The 18,961-nt window shown below is 41.1% G+C and overlaps 1 protein-coding gene across 1 annotated transcript in view; it reads right to left on the bottom strand.

Annotated features, from left to right (window-relative positions):
- The window catches only part of LHCGR (luteinizing hormone/choriogonadotropin receptor), an 82,108-nt gene that overhangs the window by 19,868 nt on the left and 43,279 nt on the right, over positions 1-18,961 (bottom strand). The window contains exons 5-8 of the mRNA XM_075267033.1: positions 12,459-12,533; positions 10,841-10,918; positions 9,000-9,068; positions 2,442-2,516 (exon numbers count right to left, since the gene is read on the bottom strand). Of these exons, the coding sequence (XP_075123134.1) occupies positions 2,442-2,516; positions 9,000-9,068; positions 10,841-10,918; positions 12,459-12,533 (297 nt within the window). The remainder of the gene's footprint in view (positions 1-2,441; positions 2,517-8,999; positions 9,069-10,840; positions 10,919-12,458; positions 12,534-18,961) is intronic.

The raw sequence follows: 18,961 nt of genomic DNA, 5'->3' as shown, positions 1-18,961 counted from the left end.
CGATCGGCGATCGAGCAAATTTCAAGTTCGGGATCGACTAGAAAATGATCGGAAATCGAATTTTAAAATCGATCCTGAAATCTCAAGATCGGCTCAACCCTAGTCTCTGATAATGCTTGGTGTATACCCTGTGAAAGCAGAGACATGTTATTTCTTGCCAAGGCTCACTGCAAGTGTTTGTTGACCCTGAGTGTTGTGCGTGTCCTTTGCCTGGTGGTGGAACTCCAGATGACCTGAAGGAGGCGCTGTTTGGGGGGCGACTCTTTAAGGGCAGGATAGAAAGTTGTCCGTTAGCCGAGAGCAGATTGGTGGGGCTAATTGACATGGAATCTTCCATCCTAAGAGGAGGTCTTCTATATGTCTTGGAGGTCTTCTATATGTCTATACTAGCTGGTACCCGCGACTTGGTCTGCGGTGATTGTAGCAGTGGGTATATACAGGCGCAGGTAAGGTTTTCGTACTGTGTATAAGGTATTGGATATGAAATGTAACTTTGTATCTTGTTTTTGCTGTAATTCAGAGAATACGTGAGACTTTTGTGTTGAAGTTACTTTGTATTAGAGCTGCTATATATACGGTGTTCTGAGAAACTTTACATAGTGACTTTGGGACAGAAGTATTTGAAGTTAACCCTTTCCCGCCGATGGCATTTTTTGATTTTCGTTTTTGACTCCCCTCCTTCTAAACCCCATAACTTTTTTATTTCTCCGCTCCCAGAGCCATATGAGGTCTTAATTTTTCTGGGACAATTTTTTCTTCATGATGCCGCCATTATTTATTCTATATAATGTACTGGGAAGCAGGGAAAAAATTCAGAATGGGGTGGATTTGAAGATAAAATGCATTTCTGCGACTTTCTTAGAGGCTTTGGTTTTACGGTGTTCACTGTGCAACCAAAATGACCTGTCCCCTGTATTCTGTGTTTCGTTATGACTCCGGGGATACCAAATTTATATGGTTTTATTTACATTTTGACCCCTTAAAAAAAATCCAAAACTGTGTTAAAAAATTATTTTTTGAAAAGTCGCCATATTCCGACAGCCGTAACTTTTTTATACGTGCGTGTACGGGGATGTATAGGGCGTCTTTTTTTGCGGGACCGGGTGTACTTTGTAGTTATACCATTTTCGGGAAATGTTATTGCTTTGATCACTTTTTATTCCAATTTTTATCAGAATCAAAACAGTGAAAAAATGGCGGTTTGGCACTTTTGACCATTTTTCCCGCTACGGCGTTTACCGAACAGGAAAAATATTTGTGTAGCTTTGTAGAGCGGGCGATTTCGGACGTGGGGATACCTAATGTGTATGTGTTTCACAGTTTTTAACTACTTTTATATGTGTTCTAGGGAAAGGGGGGTGATTTGAATTTTTAATCCTATTTATTTATTTTTTTATATTTTTTTTTACTTTTTTAAAACTTTTTTTTTGCATTTATTAGACGGCCTAGGGGTATTGACATGGGTGGGCGGTGTCACGGATTGTCAGAGCGGTGGGGGTCGGCAAACATGGCTGCTCCGGAGCGTTAAAGAGCGCCTCTTGGAGAATCGTTAAGGTGAGGGGCAAAGTGGTAAAGTATATGTATATGTGATTGTGTGGGGTTAGGGGCGAGGCTGTAGAGGGCAATATGAATTTTGTGGCTTGCTATGGTCCAAAGTGTGTGAGATTGCAGAGATGGTGGTGTGAGTTTGGGTTTTGTGGGGGTCCTGGCACAAACATATGTGTGCTATTGTGACGAAAAGTAGCCTATTGTTTAATCGGGTGTATTAACTATGTTTGTGGAAAATTTCAGCAAAATCGGTCGAGCGGTTTTTCCGTGATTGAGGAACAAACATCCGAACATGCAAACATCCAAACACACAAACCCACAAACTCACAAACTTTCACATTTATAATATTAATAGGATAGTCTTGGAACACCCCTTTAGGCAGTGGCCCTATGTAGCAAGCCAAGAAACGTTGCGAAAGAGACCGAAGTGGAAATTGATTGCGTTTTTTCCCAGCGTTTTTCACCACAAAAAGTCAATAGAATTTTCCTGCGGATGAGATTCGCCAGAAACACATTTCCGCACCAGCCAATAGGCAGTATTTTCACAACGTGGGGCCCCAGCCTTAAACTGCAAACTAGACCAAAGATCAATCACGATGGGGCCGATCAGATTGCCAGCTCATATTTGCTCCGATTCCCTTCTATATGAACTCATTGTTCATAACCGAGAGCTATCAGTTTGCAGTTCTACCTTTACAAAGTAACAAGACGCTGATAATAATTGATTCTCATTATACTCGCACATTCCTAAATTACTGACTAGAAGCTAATAAACGGAGCCGCGCTTCGCTGAATTGATCGCACGTTCTTAGAGTGTATTAATTGTAGAAATTATTTTTTAGAATTATTAATAAATGTCTGAAATGAAGAAACTAAATGACTATTGTACTTACAAACGATTTGGTCCAGTGGCTCCCTTTAAGGCATCATTATGGAAACGTTGTAGATTTTTGTTGTCATTAAGAAACCTGCATGCAACAGATATTAATTACACTACATTCCGCCATAGAAATTCAATTTTAATAGTCACAAGTTCCTGCATACTAATATTCTGCCTAGAGTGAAATGACTTCTCCTGTTGTTACTGCCAGAACGTACAGTATCTGGGTCTGGGGAAAGCGGAGCAAAAATATTACATACTATATAATATATACATAATATATATAGAGAGGAGAGAAGCTGAGCTCTGTGATATATAGGGTTATAGGATAGAGGAGAGAAGCTGAGCTGTGTGATATATAGGGATATATGATAGAGGAGAGAAGCTGAGCTCTGTGATATATAGGGTTATAGGATAGAGGAGAGAAGCTGAGCTGTGTGATATATAGGTTATATGATAGAGGAGAGAAGCTGAGCTGTGTGATATATAGGTTATATGATAGAGGGAGAGAAGCTGAGCTGTGTGATATATAGGGGTATAGGATAGAGGAGAGAAGCAGAGCTGTGTGATATATAGGGTTATAGGATAGAGGAGAGAAGCTGAGCTGTGTGATATATAGAGGTATATGATAGAGGAGAGAAGCTGAGCTATGTGATATATAGGTTATATGATAGAGGAGAGAAGCTGAGCTGTGTGATATATAGGGTTATAGGATAGAGGAGATAAGCTGAGCTGTGTGATATATAGGGTTATATGATAGAGGAGAGAAGCTGAGCTGTGTGATATATAGGGGTATAGGATAGAGGAGAGAAGCTGAGCTGTGTGATATATAGGGTTATATGATAGAGGAGAGAAGCTGAGCTGTGTGATATATAGGTTATATGATAGAGGAGAGAAGCTGAGCTGTGTAATATATAGGGTTATATGATAGAGGAGAGAAGCAGAGCTGTGTGATATATAGGGGTATAGGATAGAGGAGAGAAGCTGAGCTGTGTGATATATAGGGTTATATGATAGAGGAGAGAAGCTGAGCTGTGTGATATATAGGGTTATATGATAGGAGAGAAGCTGAGCTGTGTGATATATAGGGTTATATGATAGAGGAGAGAAGCTGAGCTGTGTGATATATAGGGGGTATATGATAGAGGAGAGAAGCTGAGCTGTGTGATATATAGGGGTATAGGATAGAGGAGAGAAGCTGAGCTGTGTGATATATAGGGGTATAGGATAGAGGAGAGAAGCAGAGCTGTGTGATATATAGGATTATAGGATAGAGGAGAGAAGCTGAGCTGTGTGATATATAGGGTTATAGGATAGAGGAGAGAAGCTGAGCTGTGTGATATATAGGGTTATATGATAGAGGAGAGAAGCTGAGCTGTGTGATATATAGGTTATATGATAGAGGAGAGAAGCTGAGCTGTGTGATATATAGGGTTATAGGATAGAGGAGATAAGCTGAGCTGTGTGATATATAGGGTTATATGATAGAGGAGAGAAGCAGAGCTGTGTGATATATAGGGGTATAGGATAGAGGAGAGAAGCTGAGCTGTGTGATATATAGGGTTATATGATAGAGGAGAGAAGCTGAGCTGTGTGATATATAGGGGTATATGATAGAGGAGAGAAGCTGAGCTGTGTGATATATAGGGTTATATGATAGGAGAGAAGCTGAGCTGTGTGATATATAGGGTTATATGATAGAGGAGAGAAGCTGAGCTGTGTGATATATAGGGTTATAGGATAGAGGAGAGAAGCTGAGCTGTGTGATATATAGGGGTATAGGATAGAGGAGAGAAGCAGAGCTGTGTGATATATAGGGTTATATGATAGAGGAGAGAAGCTGAGCTGTGTGATATATAGGGGTATAGGATAGAGGAGAGAAGCTGAGCTGTGTGATATATAGGGTTATATGATAGGAGAGAAGCTGAGCTGTGTGATATATAGGGTTATATGATAGAGGAGAGAAGCTGAGCTGTGTGATATATAGGGTTATATGATAGGAGAGAAGCTGAGCTGTGTGATATATAGGGTTATATGATAGAGGAGAGAAGCTGAGCTGTGTGATATATAGGGTTATAGGATAGAGGAGAGAAGCTGAGCTGTGTGATATATAGGGGTATAGGATAGAGGAGAGAAGCAGAGCTGTGTGATATATAGGGTTATATGATAGAGGAGAGAAGCTGAGCTGTGTGATATATAGGGGTATAGGATAGAGGAGAGAAGCTGAGCTGTGTGATATATAGGGTTATATGATAGGAGAGAAGCTGAGCTGTGTGATATATAGGGTTATATGATAGGAGAGAAGCTGAGCTGTGTGATATATAGGTTATATGATAGAGGAGAGAAGCTGAGCTGTGTGATATATAGGGTTATATGATAGAGGAGAGAAGCTGAGCTGTGTGATATATAGGGTTATATGATAGAGGAGAGAAGCTGAGCTGTGTGATATATAGGGTTATATGATAGAGGAGAGAAGCTGAGCTGTGTGATATATAGGGGTATATGATAGAGGAGAGAAGCTGAGCTGTGTGATATATAGGGGTATATGATAGAGGAGAGAAGCTGAGCTGTGTGATATATAGGGTTATAGGATAGAGGAGAAAAGCAAAGTGATGATCTGGCCCCCGCAGATATCGCTCTGATCTCACCATCATCCAGTCTGTCTGGGATGACATGACGGACAGATGGATTGGAGAAGCAATATCCATTTCTCTTTTCTTCATTCATTTTGTTAATTGACAGAAATAAACTATGAATATTTCTATGTATTATTACTTATCTGACTTCCTGGAGACATGGAGATACATCTATACATCTCTCTGTATATAGGAGCTGATATTTTCTGGTACAATATTCTTACTATTTTTGTTATTATTTGTATTATTTATTTTATTGTTTGTTAAAAAATATTGCAGAAACTTTATATAAAAACTAAAAAACATTATAAGATATTTGTCAAAAATCTGCCTTTGCTGAAACATTTTTAACATCTCCGCTTTTGGCTATTATAAATTATAAATTAAAATCTTTCTCTGGTTCGGCTCAGCAAAGGCTAACATGTAAGAGTATTGGATTATGTGCAATTCTCAAATGTAGGAGAAGGAGCCGTATTCAGCTAGAGCAAAGCAGCCGCAAGGAAATCAGATTCCCCACAACAGCGCCGTCTAAAATGTTGATAGGATGAGCAGCTCTCGCCAAACCTTACTCATAATTCATGAAGAAATATGCAGGATCAATTTATACATAGCAACAACATTGAAGAGACAAATGGATATTGGTAACTGATACATAATATCCGGTGTAATAGATAGATAGATAGGAGATAGATAGATAGATAGATAGATAGATAGATAGATAGATAGGAGATAGAGAGATAGATAGATAGATAGATAGATAGATAGATAGATAGATAGATAGGAGATAGATAGATAGATAGATAGATAGATAGATAGATAGATAGATAGGAGATAGATAGATAGATAGATAGATAGATAGATAGATAGATAGGAGGTAGATAGATAGATAGATAGATAGATAGATAGATAGGAGATAGATAGATAGATAGATAGATAGGAGATAGATAGATAGATAGATAGATAGATAGATAGGAGATAGATAGATAGATAGATAGATAGATAGATAGATAGATAGATAGGAGATAGATAGATAGATAGGAGATAGATAGATAGATAGATAGATAGGAGATAGATAGATAGATAGATAGATAGATAGATAGATAGATAGATAGATAGGAGATAGAGAGAGAGATAGATAGGAGATAGATAGATAGATAGATAGATAGGAGATAGATAGATAGATAGATAGATAGATAGATAGATAGATAGGAGATAGAGAGAGAGATAGATAGGAGATAGATAGATAGATAGATAGATAGGAGATAGATAGATAGATAGATAGATAGATAGATAGATAGATAGGAGATAGATAGATAGATAGATAGATAGATAGATAGATAGATAGATAGGAGATAGATAGATACAGTGGCGTAACTACCGTGGTAGCAGCAGTAGCAGCTGCCACAGGGCCCGGGCCATTAGGGGGCCCGGTGACAGCCGCTACCGCTGCGGTTTTTTTTTTTTTTTAAAAGTCCGTTACGGGCCCCATTCAATTGCCGATCCTGGCTGGGCCGGGATCGGCAAGTGACACCGCGGGGCCCACAGAGGCTATCATTATACTCGGGGGTCTTTGCAGACCCCCGAGTATAATGATCGGCGGACCGGATAGGTAAGGTAACATAAAAAACAGTGTTACTTACCTCTCCGCGATCCTGCCAGGCCTCCGTCATTCGTCTCTGACGTCACATGACCCAGGCCAGCTTCCCGGGTCATGTGACGTCTGACGTCATTAAAGCTGGAGAAGAGCGGACAGGACAGCCGACAGGAACAGGTAAGCAACTGTCTCTGTTCTTTTAATGGTTTTAATCCCCCGGGTCTCCGATTATTATACTCTGGGGTCTTTTCAGACCCCAGAGTATAATAAATGTTTATAGGTGTCCACAGTGGGACATATGGGGACACTATGGGGGATAATACTGTGTGTACAGGGGACACTATGGGGGATAATACTGTGTGTACAGGGGACACTATGGGGGATAATACTGTGTGTACATTGGACACTATAGGGGTTAATAATACTGTGTGCATTGGACACTATAGGGGTTAATAATACTGTGTGTGCATTGGACACTATAGGGGTAAATACTGTGTGTGCATTGGACACTATAGGGGTTAATAATACTGTGTGCATTGGACACTATAGGGGTTAATACTGTGTGTGCATTGGACACTATAGGGGTTAATAATACTGTGTGCAGGGGACACTATGGGGGATAATACTGTGTGCATTGGACACTATAGGGGTTAATACTGTGTGTGCATTGGACACTATAGGGGTTAATAATACTGTGTGCAGGGGACACTATGGGGGATAATACTGTGTGCATTGGACACTATAGGGGTTAATACTGTGTGTGCATTGGACACTATAGGGGTTAATAATACTGTGTGCATTGGACACTATAGGGGTTAATACTGTGTGTGCATTGGACACTATAGGGGTTAATAATACTGTGTGCAGGGGACACTATGGGGGATAATACTGTGTGCATTGGATACTATAGGGGTTAATACTGTGTGTGCATTGGACACTATAGGGGTTAATACTGTGTGTGCATTGGACACTATAGGGGTTAATAATACTGTGTGCATTGGACACTATAGGGGTTAATAATACTGTGTGCATTGGACACTATAGGGGTTAATACTGTGTGTGCATTGGACACTATAGGGGTTAATAATACTGTGTGCAGGGGACACTATGGGGGATAATACTGTGTGCATTGGACACTATGGGGGATAATACTGTGTGTGCAGGGGCACTATAGGGGTTAATACTGTGTGTACATTGGACACTATAGGGGTTAATAATACTGTGTGCATTGGACACTATAGGGGTTAATAATACTGTGTGCATTGGACACTATAGGGGTTAATAATACTGTGTGTGCAGGGGACACTAGGGGTAAATACTGTGTGTGCAGGGGACACTATGGGGGATAATACTGTGTGCATTGGACACTATAGGGGTTAATACTGTGTGTGCAGGGGACACTATTGGGCATAATACTGTGTGCAGGGCTTACTAAGGGACATAATAGAGTGCGGAGGAGGAGGTCAGTCGAGGTCTTCGGCATCGGTTTGGGGAGGGGGGGCCCCATGTCAAAAGTTCGCCACGGGGCCCCGCCATTCCTAGTTACGCCACTGGATAGATAGATAGATAGATAGATAGATAGATAGATAGGAGATAGATAGATAGATAGATAGATAGATAGATAGATAGCAGATAGATAGATAAATAGATAGGAGATAGATAGATAGATAGATAGATAGATAGATAGATAGATAGATAGGAGATAGATAGATAGATAGCAGATAGATAGATAGATAGATAGATAGATAGATAGATAGGAGATAGATAGATAGATAGATAGATAGATAGATAGATAGATAGGAGATAGATAGTTAGATAGATTGATAGATAGATAGATAGATAGATAGATAGATAGGAGATAGATAGATAGATAGATAGATAGATAGATAGGAGATAGATAGATAGATAGATAGATAGATAGATAGATAGGAGATAGATAGATAGGAGATGGATGGATGGATAGATAGATAGAGAGATAGATAGATAGATAGATAGATAGATAGATAGGAGATAGATAGATAGATAGATAGGAGATAGATAGATAGATAGATAGATAGGAGATAGATAGATAAATAAATAGATAGGAGATATATAGATAGATAGATAGATAGATAGATAGATAGATAGATAGGAGATAGATAGATAGATAGATAGATAGGAGATAGATAGATAGATAGATAGATAGATAGGAGATAGATAGATAGGAGATAGATAGATAGGAGATAGATAGATAGATAGATAGATAGATAGATAGATAGATAGATAGATAGCAGATAGATTATACTAGTGAGTGGCATGCACAGGGTTAAACTTCCATTTTGCGTGAGGTTGGAGTACCTACAGTTGATCCAGCTTTGTTCCATTGAATGCATAGTTTTGTATTTCTTCAAATCCATTTCTGAAAAGTTTCCTAAAGTGTGAAGAATACAGAGGGTCACAGTAACACCGACAGGACGGGCGAAGCACTAAATGGCTTTGTAAACATGTTTTTTTCTCACATATTCTATTATTTGCTGTACAAAAATTAAGTGCGCAAAAATACCTTTAGCTGCGGTACTTATTATGTCCGCCCCCCCGATCGCCCCTCTGCTTCAGCTCTGCAGAGTGTACCCCAATTATAAGACCACTTTGCATAAATGAATAGTAAAGGGGAATATACGAAACATTGTAATATATTTGTTGTAAAAAATCTCTTTCCTTCTCTAGGTTGTTTTACCTCTCATTCCTTCCATGAGCTTGTTACCAGGCATCCAGCCTGACACACGGAGGTCTATGGAGAGGAGGCTGCGCCAGCCTGGAATTTAATATTTTTTTTCTAATGTAGATTATGAATCCCATCTAGGACGATGTAAATTTTTTCCCATCAGTATGTTTTTTGGAGTATGGGAGGAGATACATGCAAACACGGGGAGAACATACAAACTCTATGCAGATGTTTTGTCCTTGGCAAGATTTGAACCCAGGACACCAGTGCTGCAAAGCTGCAGTGCTAACCACTGAGCCACTATGTTGCAGGGCAATTACTTTGCTGTCTCATTATCTACAGTAGTAGAGCCTTAACTCACAAGATGAAACAGTGTAAAAAAAACTCCATCACTCATAGCTACGTTTTATTCCTCTGCCCCTCCATAGACTTCTATATATGAAGTAACTCAGCCTGATAAGTGGAGAAGGAACCTATCTCTATAATAAGATATATTATAAAGTTTCTTATATTCACCTGTACTATCCATTTATAGTTTTATAACTTGAAGTACACGTTAACCCTTCATGTCCTCCATCTGTATATATACAGTCTATTTGAATACACATTGTAAAACTAGGATGTATGTATATATATATATATTTGTATATGTCCTCCATACACAGCCCTCTGTTTAGTGATTATATTATCCATAGTTATGGACGTATTCACTTCTAAGGGCCCATTCACACATCCATAGTGTCTACCGATGGGTCCGAGACTTAGAAAAGAGTCACAAAATATGGAGCAAGTCCTGTATGTTCACTATGGCGGCTCTGTCCATTCATTCATGAGCAGGGATAAGTGAAAATCATGGACTACATAGAGAATCCAATGGGCATGTGGGCACCTTGGTCAAAAAGGGGTTAATATTGGCTATTGGCGATGTATTTTCTGGCTTCTATTGACCCATTATGGCCAGCGAGGTGGCTCAGTGGTTAGTGCTGTCATCCTGAAGTGCTCAAGTCTGAGGATTGAATCTTTCCAAGGAAAACATTTGCAAGGACAGGAGCACGGTGGCTCAGTGGTTAGCACAGTAGCCTTGCCGCACTGGAGTCCTGGGTTCAAATCCCGCCAAGGACATAATCTTCAAGGAGTTTGTATGTTCTCCCCACGTTTGTGTGCGTTTCCTTCCATTCTACAAAGACATACTGATAGGAAAAAATGTCCATTGTGATCCCTATATCACATATCCCTATATGGGGCTCATGAGCTATGTTTAATAATAAAAAAAAACACTTCTAAGGACTTGCCCGGGACCTTAGTTAGTGAGCCCTACATAGGATAGGGACAATGCGCTGCAGGCTATGCTTTAGTTAAGACATTCTGTGGGTGATATATCCCACTGTATGTGAAAAATGCAGCAATATCTGCAATAAAAAACAGACTTTGCACAATGTTTGGCCTCAGCCAAAAGCAATAAGCATCCCGTTACTTACAGTATCAGAGATTCATTGTTCATTTCTTGAAAAGCATTTGCAGGTATTGCAGTTATGTGTAAATTGTCATAGATTTCCCTGAAAAAAGAGAGCGAATCACTACAACAATACTGCGGTTAATAAAAAGAGACATTGAAACAGTCCAGAGAGGGAAAAGGGTTGTCAAGGAAAAACAGCGCCACTCATGTCCATAGGCTGTGACTGGTATTGCACCTGAGATCTGTGACTGGAAGTCTATGACAGTGCCAGACGCCCAGAAGAGGGAAGGCTTTTATTGGCATGTGATGCCAGGCCCCTTTCCGTTATCGATGTGGACTGGAGTCATCAGGCTCCAGATCCCGGGGGACTAGGGCCTTGGGCAATTGTGAAATCATGCAGCTGCTTTCACTGGGAGGCGGCTGTAACTTCAGCCGGAGCTCCCACAGAGAAGGTTTATTCCCTTCCCTGCCATCTCGATCGCTGTGTATACAGTGCTCAATGAGCGCTGTATACACGGCTATGGGCACCGCCATGATGCGGCTGCCCTCTGACCTGGCGGTCACGTGATCCGCCGGGAGCAGCGTCTTGCAAGAGCTGCTGGGTCCTACAGGACTCAGATCAGCTCAGTATACAGTGTATACAGCGTGCAGGAGGCTAAATGTAGCAGCCCCAGTTATAGGAGAAATCAGCCTCCAATACAAAAAAAAAGTGATCAGATGTCCCCAAAGGTCTCTTATCACCTTATGGGGACACAATCTGAAAAAAATAAAAATAAAAATATAATAAAAAAGTTTTTAAATAATGTAAATAATATAATAATAATAAAAAAATAATAGTACGCTAATAAAACATCATTATTAAAGGTTATAGCCCCACCCCCGACGACACCATACAAAATAAAAATTACCATAACGGAGAGGAAAAACTATTTTATAAAGTTTATCAGTGACACGTTGTGTTATTAAATAAATTTAAAAAAAAAATAAAAAAAATAAAAAGAAAAGTGAAAACCAGACACAATTTCCCTCCTATTATGTTTATATTTTCCCAGATATAAAAAAAAATTAAAACATATTCGAAAATAAAAACAACATAAAAATAAAGCCCTATGTGTCCCCGAAAAAAGACGCAGAAATTAGTTGACTGAGACGTACGAGAAAAATGTTACAGCCCTCAAAACCGCACATACGAAAAAACCCGAAAATGTGTCTGGTCCTGGAGCACAAATTGGCCGGTACTGAAGTGGTTAATTAAAATATTTAAATAATAACAATATAATAATAATAATAATAATAATAATAATAATAATAATATTATCATGTAAAATAATGCTACTAATAATATAAAATAATAATAATATATTAATGATAATAATAAAATAAAATTTAATACTACTACTAATAAATATAATAATAATAATAATAATAATATAATAACAATATAATAATATAATAACAATATAAAATATTAATAATAATAAATATAATAATAATATAATAACAATATAATAATAATAATAATAATAATAATAATAATAATAATAATAATAATAATAATAATAATAATAATATAAAATTACAAATAAGATAAAAATAATAAAATAAGAAGGATAGTGATAGTATGTAATTTTTATACTCACAAAATGAAATTTAATTCTATGGAGAAGATTTTGGTGACATCTGGAAATTTTTGTATTCCTGTGTTACAAATACTCCTACAAAATATAAAACAATCCCTGGTAAGTATAGCTGCGACGCCAAGTACTAGAACAATAAAGCAGAACCAACATTGTTATTATGTTCCAGGACAATTGAGAATCCCATCTAGTGTGCAGATATGTGACGGTAACAAGAGGGGAGGCGAACGTATCTCTACAAGTGATGGAAATAAATGCAATAAATATGTAAAGCGATCCTGCGCCATGTTCCGATGGTTCTTCTATTAACCGCGGACTATAGATTTAAGAAATAATTGGCTATTAATGCCGAGTAACATGAACCTGTAAGTAATGATGAGGGCCTTAAATCTGGTGGGACGGCTCCTCTGAATACATGCCTGGCAATTTAGGTGATTAATTTACAGGCTGCTATTCACTCCTCTAATACTCGCCCCGAGATGTCAAGTAAAGAACACACTTCATGATTAAATGAACCCGCAGCCCAACAGGTCATCCTGCAATATGGAAGCGGCAAGGCGAAGGCTGAAGTGTGGATCCTAATTAAATAAGATAAGGTCTGGAGGTTGCGTTTCGAGGCAATTTCTGGCCGTCTAAAGGGGGAATGTGCGTTGTTAATCAAACAGCGGAGGTCATTGCAGACCTTGTACGTTTATGATATTACTGTATTAATAACTAATGAAACCGCTGACAAATTGATGGCTGTTTTATAAGGTTGCCGTCATTTTTTTTTCTCTTTGTCATATTATTGCGTGATGAGATTATGTTTAATTAGTATTATACCGTATAATAAACATTGCGATCCTGGCGGGGAAATTAGGGTCATCCCATCAGCTTTAATATAATACTCACGCTGAGAATTCTCAGTTATGTTTTTCTCATTGTTTCCAGCTCTATAAATTCCCTTAAAGGGAACCTTTCACCATAAAAATGCGGTGTTCTCTGGAGGCGGCATGTTATAGAGCAGGAGGAGCTGAGTGGATTGATATATAGGTTGGTGGGAAAAGATTCAGTAGAACTCTTTCTAGGCTTAGACTAAGTATCGAGTCCAGTGGGCGGTGCTAACGGTGATTGACAGCTCTCTGTAGGCACCAGCACTGCTAGGACCGCCCACTAGACCCAATGACTCATTCTAAGCCTAGGAAGAGTTCTACTGAATCTTTTCCCACCAACCTATATATCAATCCGCTCAGCTCCTCCTGCTCTATAACATGCCGCCAGCCGCATTTTGATGGTGAGGTTCTTTTTTAACTATTACATAGACATAGGAGCCTGCGGCCTTGACAGTCACCCAAAAAGGCCATGTTATAAACTACTGCAGCCTCTGGCCGCTGACATCATGATTTCTTTCCCCCTCTATATATAGTGTCCAGTTGGGTTCACTACAAATTTGTAGTTAATTTGTGTCCAAAAATCATTTGCATTGATATATGTCTTTAATGTGTAATTGTCCCTTTAATGGGCTGAACCACTGTGGAGTGGGAGCTGAGAGTTGGTATGACCCAGACCCACCTAGTAAGTTCTGGAAGCAACAGGAGACCAGGATTCTTCTGGAGTGAGAAGAGACTGAGCCAGAGTTCAAGCTAGGCTGGGACCAAGTCCAGCTTTACCAGTCACATCATTCCAGAAGTCAGGAGATGGGAGTAATCCCTGCTCAGTTTACGGTACAACGAGAGGTGTGTGATGACAATCTGAGAACGTGTTCTACAGGCCTTAGGACAAACAGGGCAACCCTGCTGATCTACAACCCATGTGGGGAACCAGTAGAGACTGTATGGACTATACACAATAGCTAACATGAATGCTCCAACAAAGAAGGCACAGACCTTAAAAAAGGGCAAACTAACTACCAGCTCAGTCCCTGGGCATCAGTGGTAATGCTGGAAGAATTGGCCGAATTCATGATGTCTATCTTTGTTCTGACTTTTCTGCAAACCTCTTGTTTCCGGAGTGTTATTCCTGCAGGACCATCATGGACACCTCAACCTCCATCAGGCTCCGGAAGACTGACAGGAACTAATACGAGAAACACTACTCCAACCATCATCTAGTACCCTGCAGGCCCCCTCAGCACTGCACCAGATCAAGAGCCGGAGGAGTTAGTGGAACTTCTAGCCACTGTGACCATTGCAAGCACTGCTACTCCAAGCCTCCTGGCCTCTCCTAATGGGATTACTGCAAATACAGTCCCCAGTCCATGTGTTTCTCAGGGCTCGTTCACATCTGTGCCCGGCGCACACGGCCGGACCCGGTCTGACAGCTTTCCATCTTCTGCATGCAGTATCCTGGCAGCAATGAATATAGTCCCTAGTAAATTACCCTGTAGATTATTAGATAATAATTCTACACTGGAACATTAAAAAGAATAGTACCGCGCTTGTGCACAAGTTAATCCTGAGCTTTGCTGTACATTGCTGTGCCACTGCATAGTTGCACAGGGAGTAAGCGGTTAATATGCAGCACTTATCGCTCTTTGGATTTCCCATTTTACTGTAGTCCTGACATTTATGCAATAGTGAAATCAGTGCACAGAAGGGGAGAGCAGTCCTTGGAACAGTATGTAAGGTTACAAGATAGGACAGTTTGGGATTGGTGGGGACAGGTGGGGATTGCTGGGGTACATGCTGGCTCTGTAAAATAGAACAATGGTGGGCTTATTTGCCCTACAAGTAAAGAGAGCAGTAGCAGCAGATGGGAGCAGAGGAGTATGGAGGCGAGGAAGAGGAGGCAGAGTGCGGAGCTACTTGCAAGTGAACATTGCATGCTGGGGACAGTAAAGACCATCATCATTCCCTACAGCTGTGACCTTCCTTATCACATGTCCAGATATGGGTGGCAAGGGATGATCAGCTTTTCAAGACAACCTCGTTTAATGATATTATATGACACAGTTATATGTTATCTGTGTCCATACGCAGCCACTTAGTGGTTGTGCTGTGAATTTTAGCCTTGCAAGGATTTGGTTAGCAAGTTGCAAAATTGTATCCAATTGTTTTCATAACAAATTGTGTCTTTAATCCAATTTGAGATGAATTATCACATCTGAAGACTCCGAACTATAGAATGCACTGATTGCTTAGGAGACTTTTAAATAAACTTCATATTTTTTACTCTTTTTTGATAGTTTTTTATTGAACTCCTCTGGTCATTTATTATATAAAGCTACGAATGGACGGAACGGCTCCGATCGTTACATATAGGATAAGCTGAAGCTCCTGTCTCCAGAATACACAGGGTGACTTTCCCTCTGGTTGTTCCTGGACAGACTCGTCTGATATACTTGTAGGTACGCGGTTTTATATAAAAAAAAGTGGACAGCCTGTCTGACATGGGATACGTGCGCTGTTCTCAGTGACAGGTGTTATTTCCTCGCCATTAGACTCTGTCGTCCCTGGTAACCCTTGGAAGTGTCACATAGTCGTCACTCCGGCTTCTGTTCCAGGCGTCATTAAATACCAATTTTCCGTGACCAGGGTTAATAAGTAACCGGACAGTAGGTGCACTGTCATAATCACATGGAGGGCGACGGTGGCGAGACGCTGCAACACAAACCAGAGCTCGCTCTGCTCTACTAAACCAACGTAACAGGTTTCTGCAATAACTTATTTACGAGGCTTCGTGTTTTTTGTTATTTTTGCCCATCGTCTCTGACAGTCCAGGTGTCAAGAGAGAGACAGGCAGGGGAATATGTAACGTGTTAAAGAAACCCTCAATGTAGTCTGAACCGCAACGTCACATCGTGACGGATTCCACAAAGCTCCGGTCAATCCATTCATAGCAAATGTCACAAATCAATCCCCAGGTTCAAGCAATTTTACAGATTCTGTTTACTAGCAAAAACAATGGGGCTGGTTTAGAAAAACAACCCCATTCTTAAAGGGGGCAGCAGGGTGGCTCAGTGGTCAGCACTGGGGTCCTCCAATCAGAAATATACTGATAGGTAACATGGCTTCCTGCAAAACCAACTGATCCTTGTGGGTATTGGGGATGAGCTCATACATGGCAGCCATTAACTCCCCTATCCCATAACACCCCCTATTACATGTCCTGTACTCAGCTTTCTAGGATCTCTTTATTGGTGACCTGCTGTATTCGTAGGATAGATCAACCATACCAGGCCGGCAGGGCGCCAACACCCAGTACCCCACCAATCCACCAATGCAAGGAGCCACCAAAACTCAAACTATACAGTGCACGGAGTCAGAACCCGGCAGCTCTGCTTACTGTGCAGTGGATGTTCCTGATTATTAACACTCAACTCCTATTCAAGTTAATGGCGGGTGACAGGTTCCCTTTAAATAAGACTGCAGGTCAAGCTACCACGTTATTTATACTCAGACAATTGTCATGATTCAGCCCCAAATTTCCACTTGCTGGAAAAAAAATAAACCCCTAAATCCATATTCACACACCATTCCTAGTAACAATAAAGAAAAAAATCTTCAGCTCACCATTTCCCAGACCGGAACGTACGGACTCTTGTCAGCATAGACGTAGTAAAGCAATAGTAAAGTATGGCGCATCAACCAGGGAGATCCACGTGTATGGATGTAGGTAGAAAATATAACTTGCCCCTCAAGAAAAAAAAAAAATAAACCCCTAGGCTAGCCATGAGGAAGGGGCAAGTCGACCTGAAACGCGTAGCTTTGGTTATGGACTGGGATGTTTCCATTGAGTTGCTGTTGTAACTTTGTTACGAGTTATATTTTCCATCTGCCTTTATACACGTGGATCTCTCTGGTTGATACTTTACTATTGGCTTAAAGGGATTCTACCAATAAACCAAACATATTTTCTATTTATCATGTTGGAATACCCTGAAGAAAGGCTATTCGTCTCCTACCTTGCTCAGTCACCTCCGGTCCGCTGTTCTGTAGAAATACCGGTTTTTACTGGTATGCAAATGAGTTCTCCTGCAGCAATGGGGGTGGGCCCCAGTGCTCAAATGGCAATGGGGGCGTCCCCACTGCTGCCAAAAAACTCTCTCCAGTGACGCCTCCATCTTCAGCTGCAACTGCCTCTTAACTCTTCTGTCTTCGCATGCCAGCCGGTGTCCATTTTTGGGCTAAAAATGGCCGCCGGCCGGCATGCGCACTCGGCTCTACTGGTGTCTCACTGGCAGAGCCGACTGCGCAGGCGTCGCAGTTTGACCCAGACAGAAGACAGAAGACTTGCAGCTGAAGATGGAGGCGTCGCTGGAGAGAGTTCTCTGGCAGCAGTGGGGACGCCCCCATTGCTGTTTAAGCGCTGGGGCCCGCCCCCGTTGCTATGAAAGAACTCATTTGCATACCGGTAAAAAACAGTATTTCTATGGAATGGCGGACCGGAGGTGACTGAGCAAGGTAGGAGACGAGTAGCCTTTCTTAATGCTATTCCGACGTGGTAAATAGAAAAAATCTTGGTTTAGTGGTAGAATCCCTTTAACGCACAAAACCTCCCTGGATTCCCTGGAGCAAATTGAAATAAAATTCTATAGAGTTCTGTCCGTCTTGCCTAATATTTCTTACAATATTCCATCTCATTTCATGCCAAAAAGTCCATGAAATGAAATCTTACTTGGTCAAGGTGCAACATTGCTACTGAAATATGGATTTTGCAGAAGTTACTCATGGGTAATGTGTCTTATAAAAATGAGGCTTGATTGTCGCCTACCACGACCATATCTACTCCATCTCCTTGAACTTTGCTGTGTAGACTGACAGAGCTGGCAGAGTTCTCTCATTACTAGAGATGAGCGAACACTATTGGAAACAGCTGTTTCGAATAGCACGCTCTCATAGAAATGAATGGAAGCGGCTTAAACCCCCACGTGTTGGCTATGTCCATTCATTTCTATGGGAGCATGCTATTCGAAACGGCTGTTTCCAATATTGTTCGCTCATCTCTAGTCATTACCAATGCAAAGAGAGATACCGTGTTTCCCTGAAAATATGACAGTGTATTATATTAAATTGTCGCCCTAAATATAGGACATGTCTTATTTTCGGGGGATGTCTCAACCGGCAGTCATGCCAGCACTTCCTTAGCGGAGTGTCAGCATGACTGCCGGTTGTAGGGGAGGGAGAGAAGGTATCCTACTTACCTTTCCATTCTTCCTAGCAGCGCTGGTGCTGCTGTTCATCCCGGCAGTGGTGGGCGGGGCTTAGCGGGGCTTCGGGGGCGGGGCTTAGCAGAGCTTTCGTGGGCGGGGCTTAGCGGTCCCCACTTCACTGACACAGCAGCCGTGCTCTGTGCTCCGTGTGCACAGGAAAGCTGGCTGCTGCCTCTTCTGTATGCCGGCTGCTGCCTCTGGGATGAGCTGGGAGAGCTCATCCTACAGCAGCACGGAGAGCAAAGGCAGCAGCTGACTTTGCTGTGCACACGGAGCACAGAGCACGGCTGCTGTGTCAGTGAAGTGGGGACCGCTAAGCCCTGGCCACGAAAGCTCCTCTAAGCCCCGCCCCCGAAGCCCCACTAAGCCCCGCCCA

This window comes from Leptodactylus fuscus, chromosome 3 (assembly GCF_031893055.1).
Source record: "Leptodactylus fuscus isolate aLepFus1 chromosome 3, aLepFus1.hap2, whole genome shotgun sequence".
Lineage (NCBI taxonomy): Eukaryota > Metazoa > Chordata > Amphibia > Anura > Leptodactylidae > Leptodactylus > Leptodactylus fuscus.
Note: the sequence above shows the minus strand (reverse complement) of the source record. Positions and strands in the feature narration are given on the sequence as shown.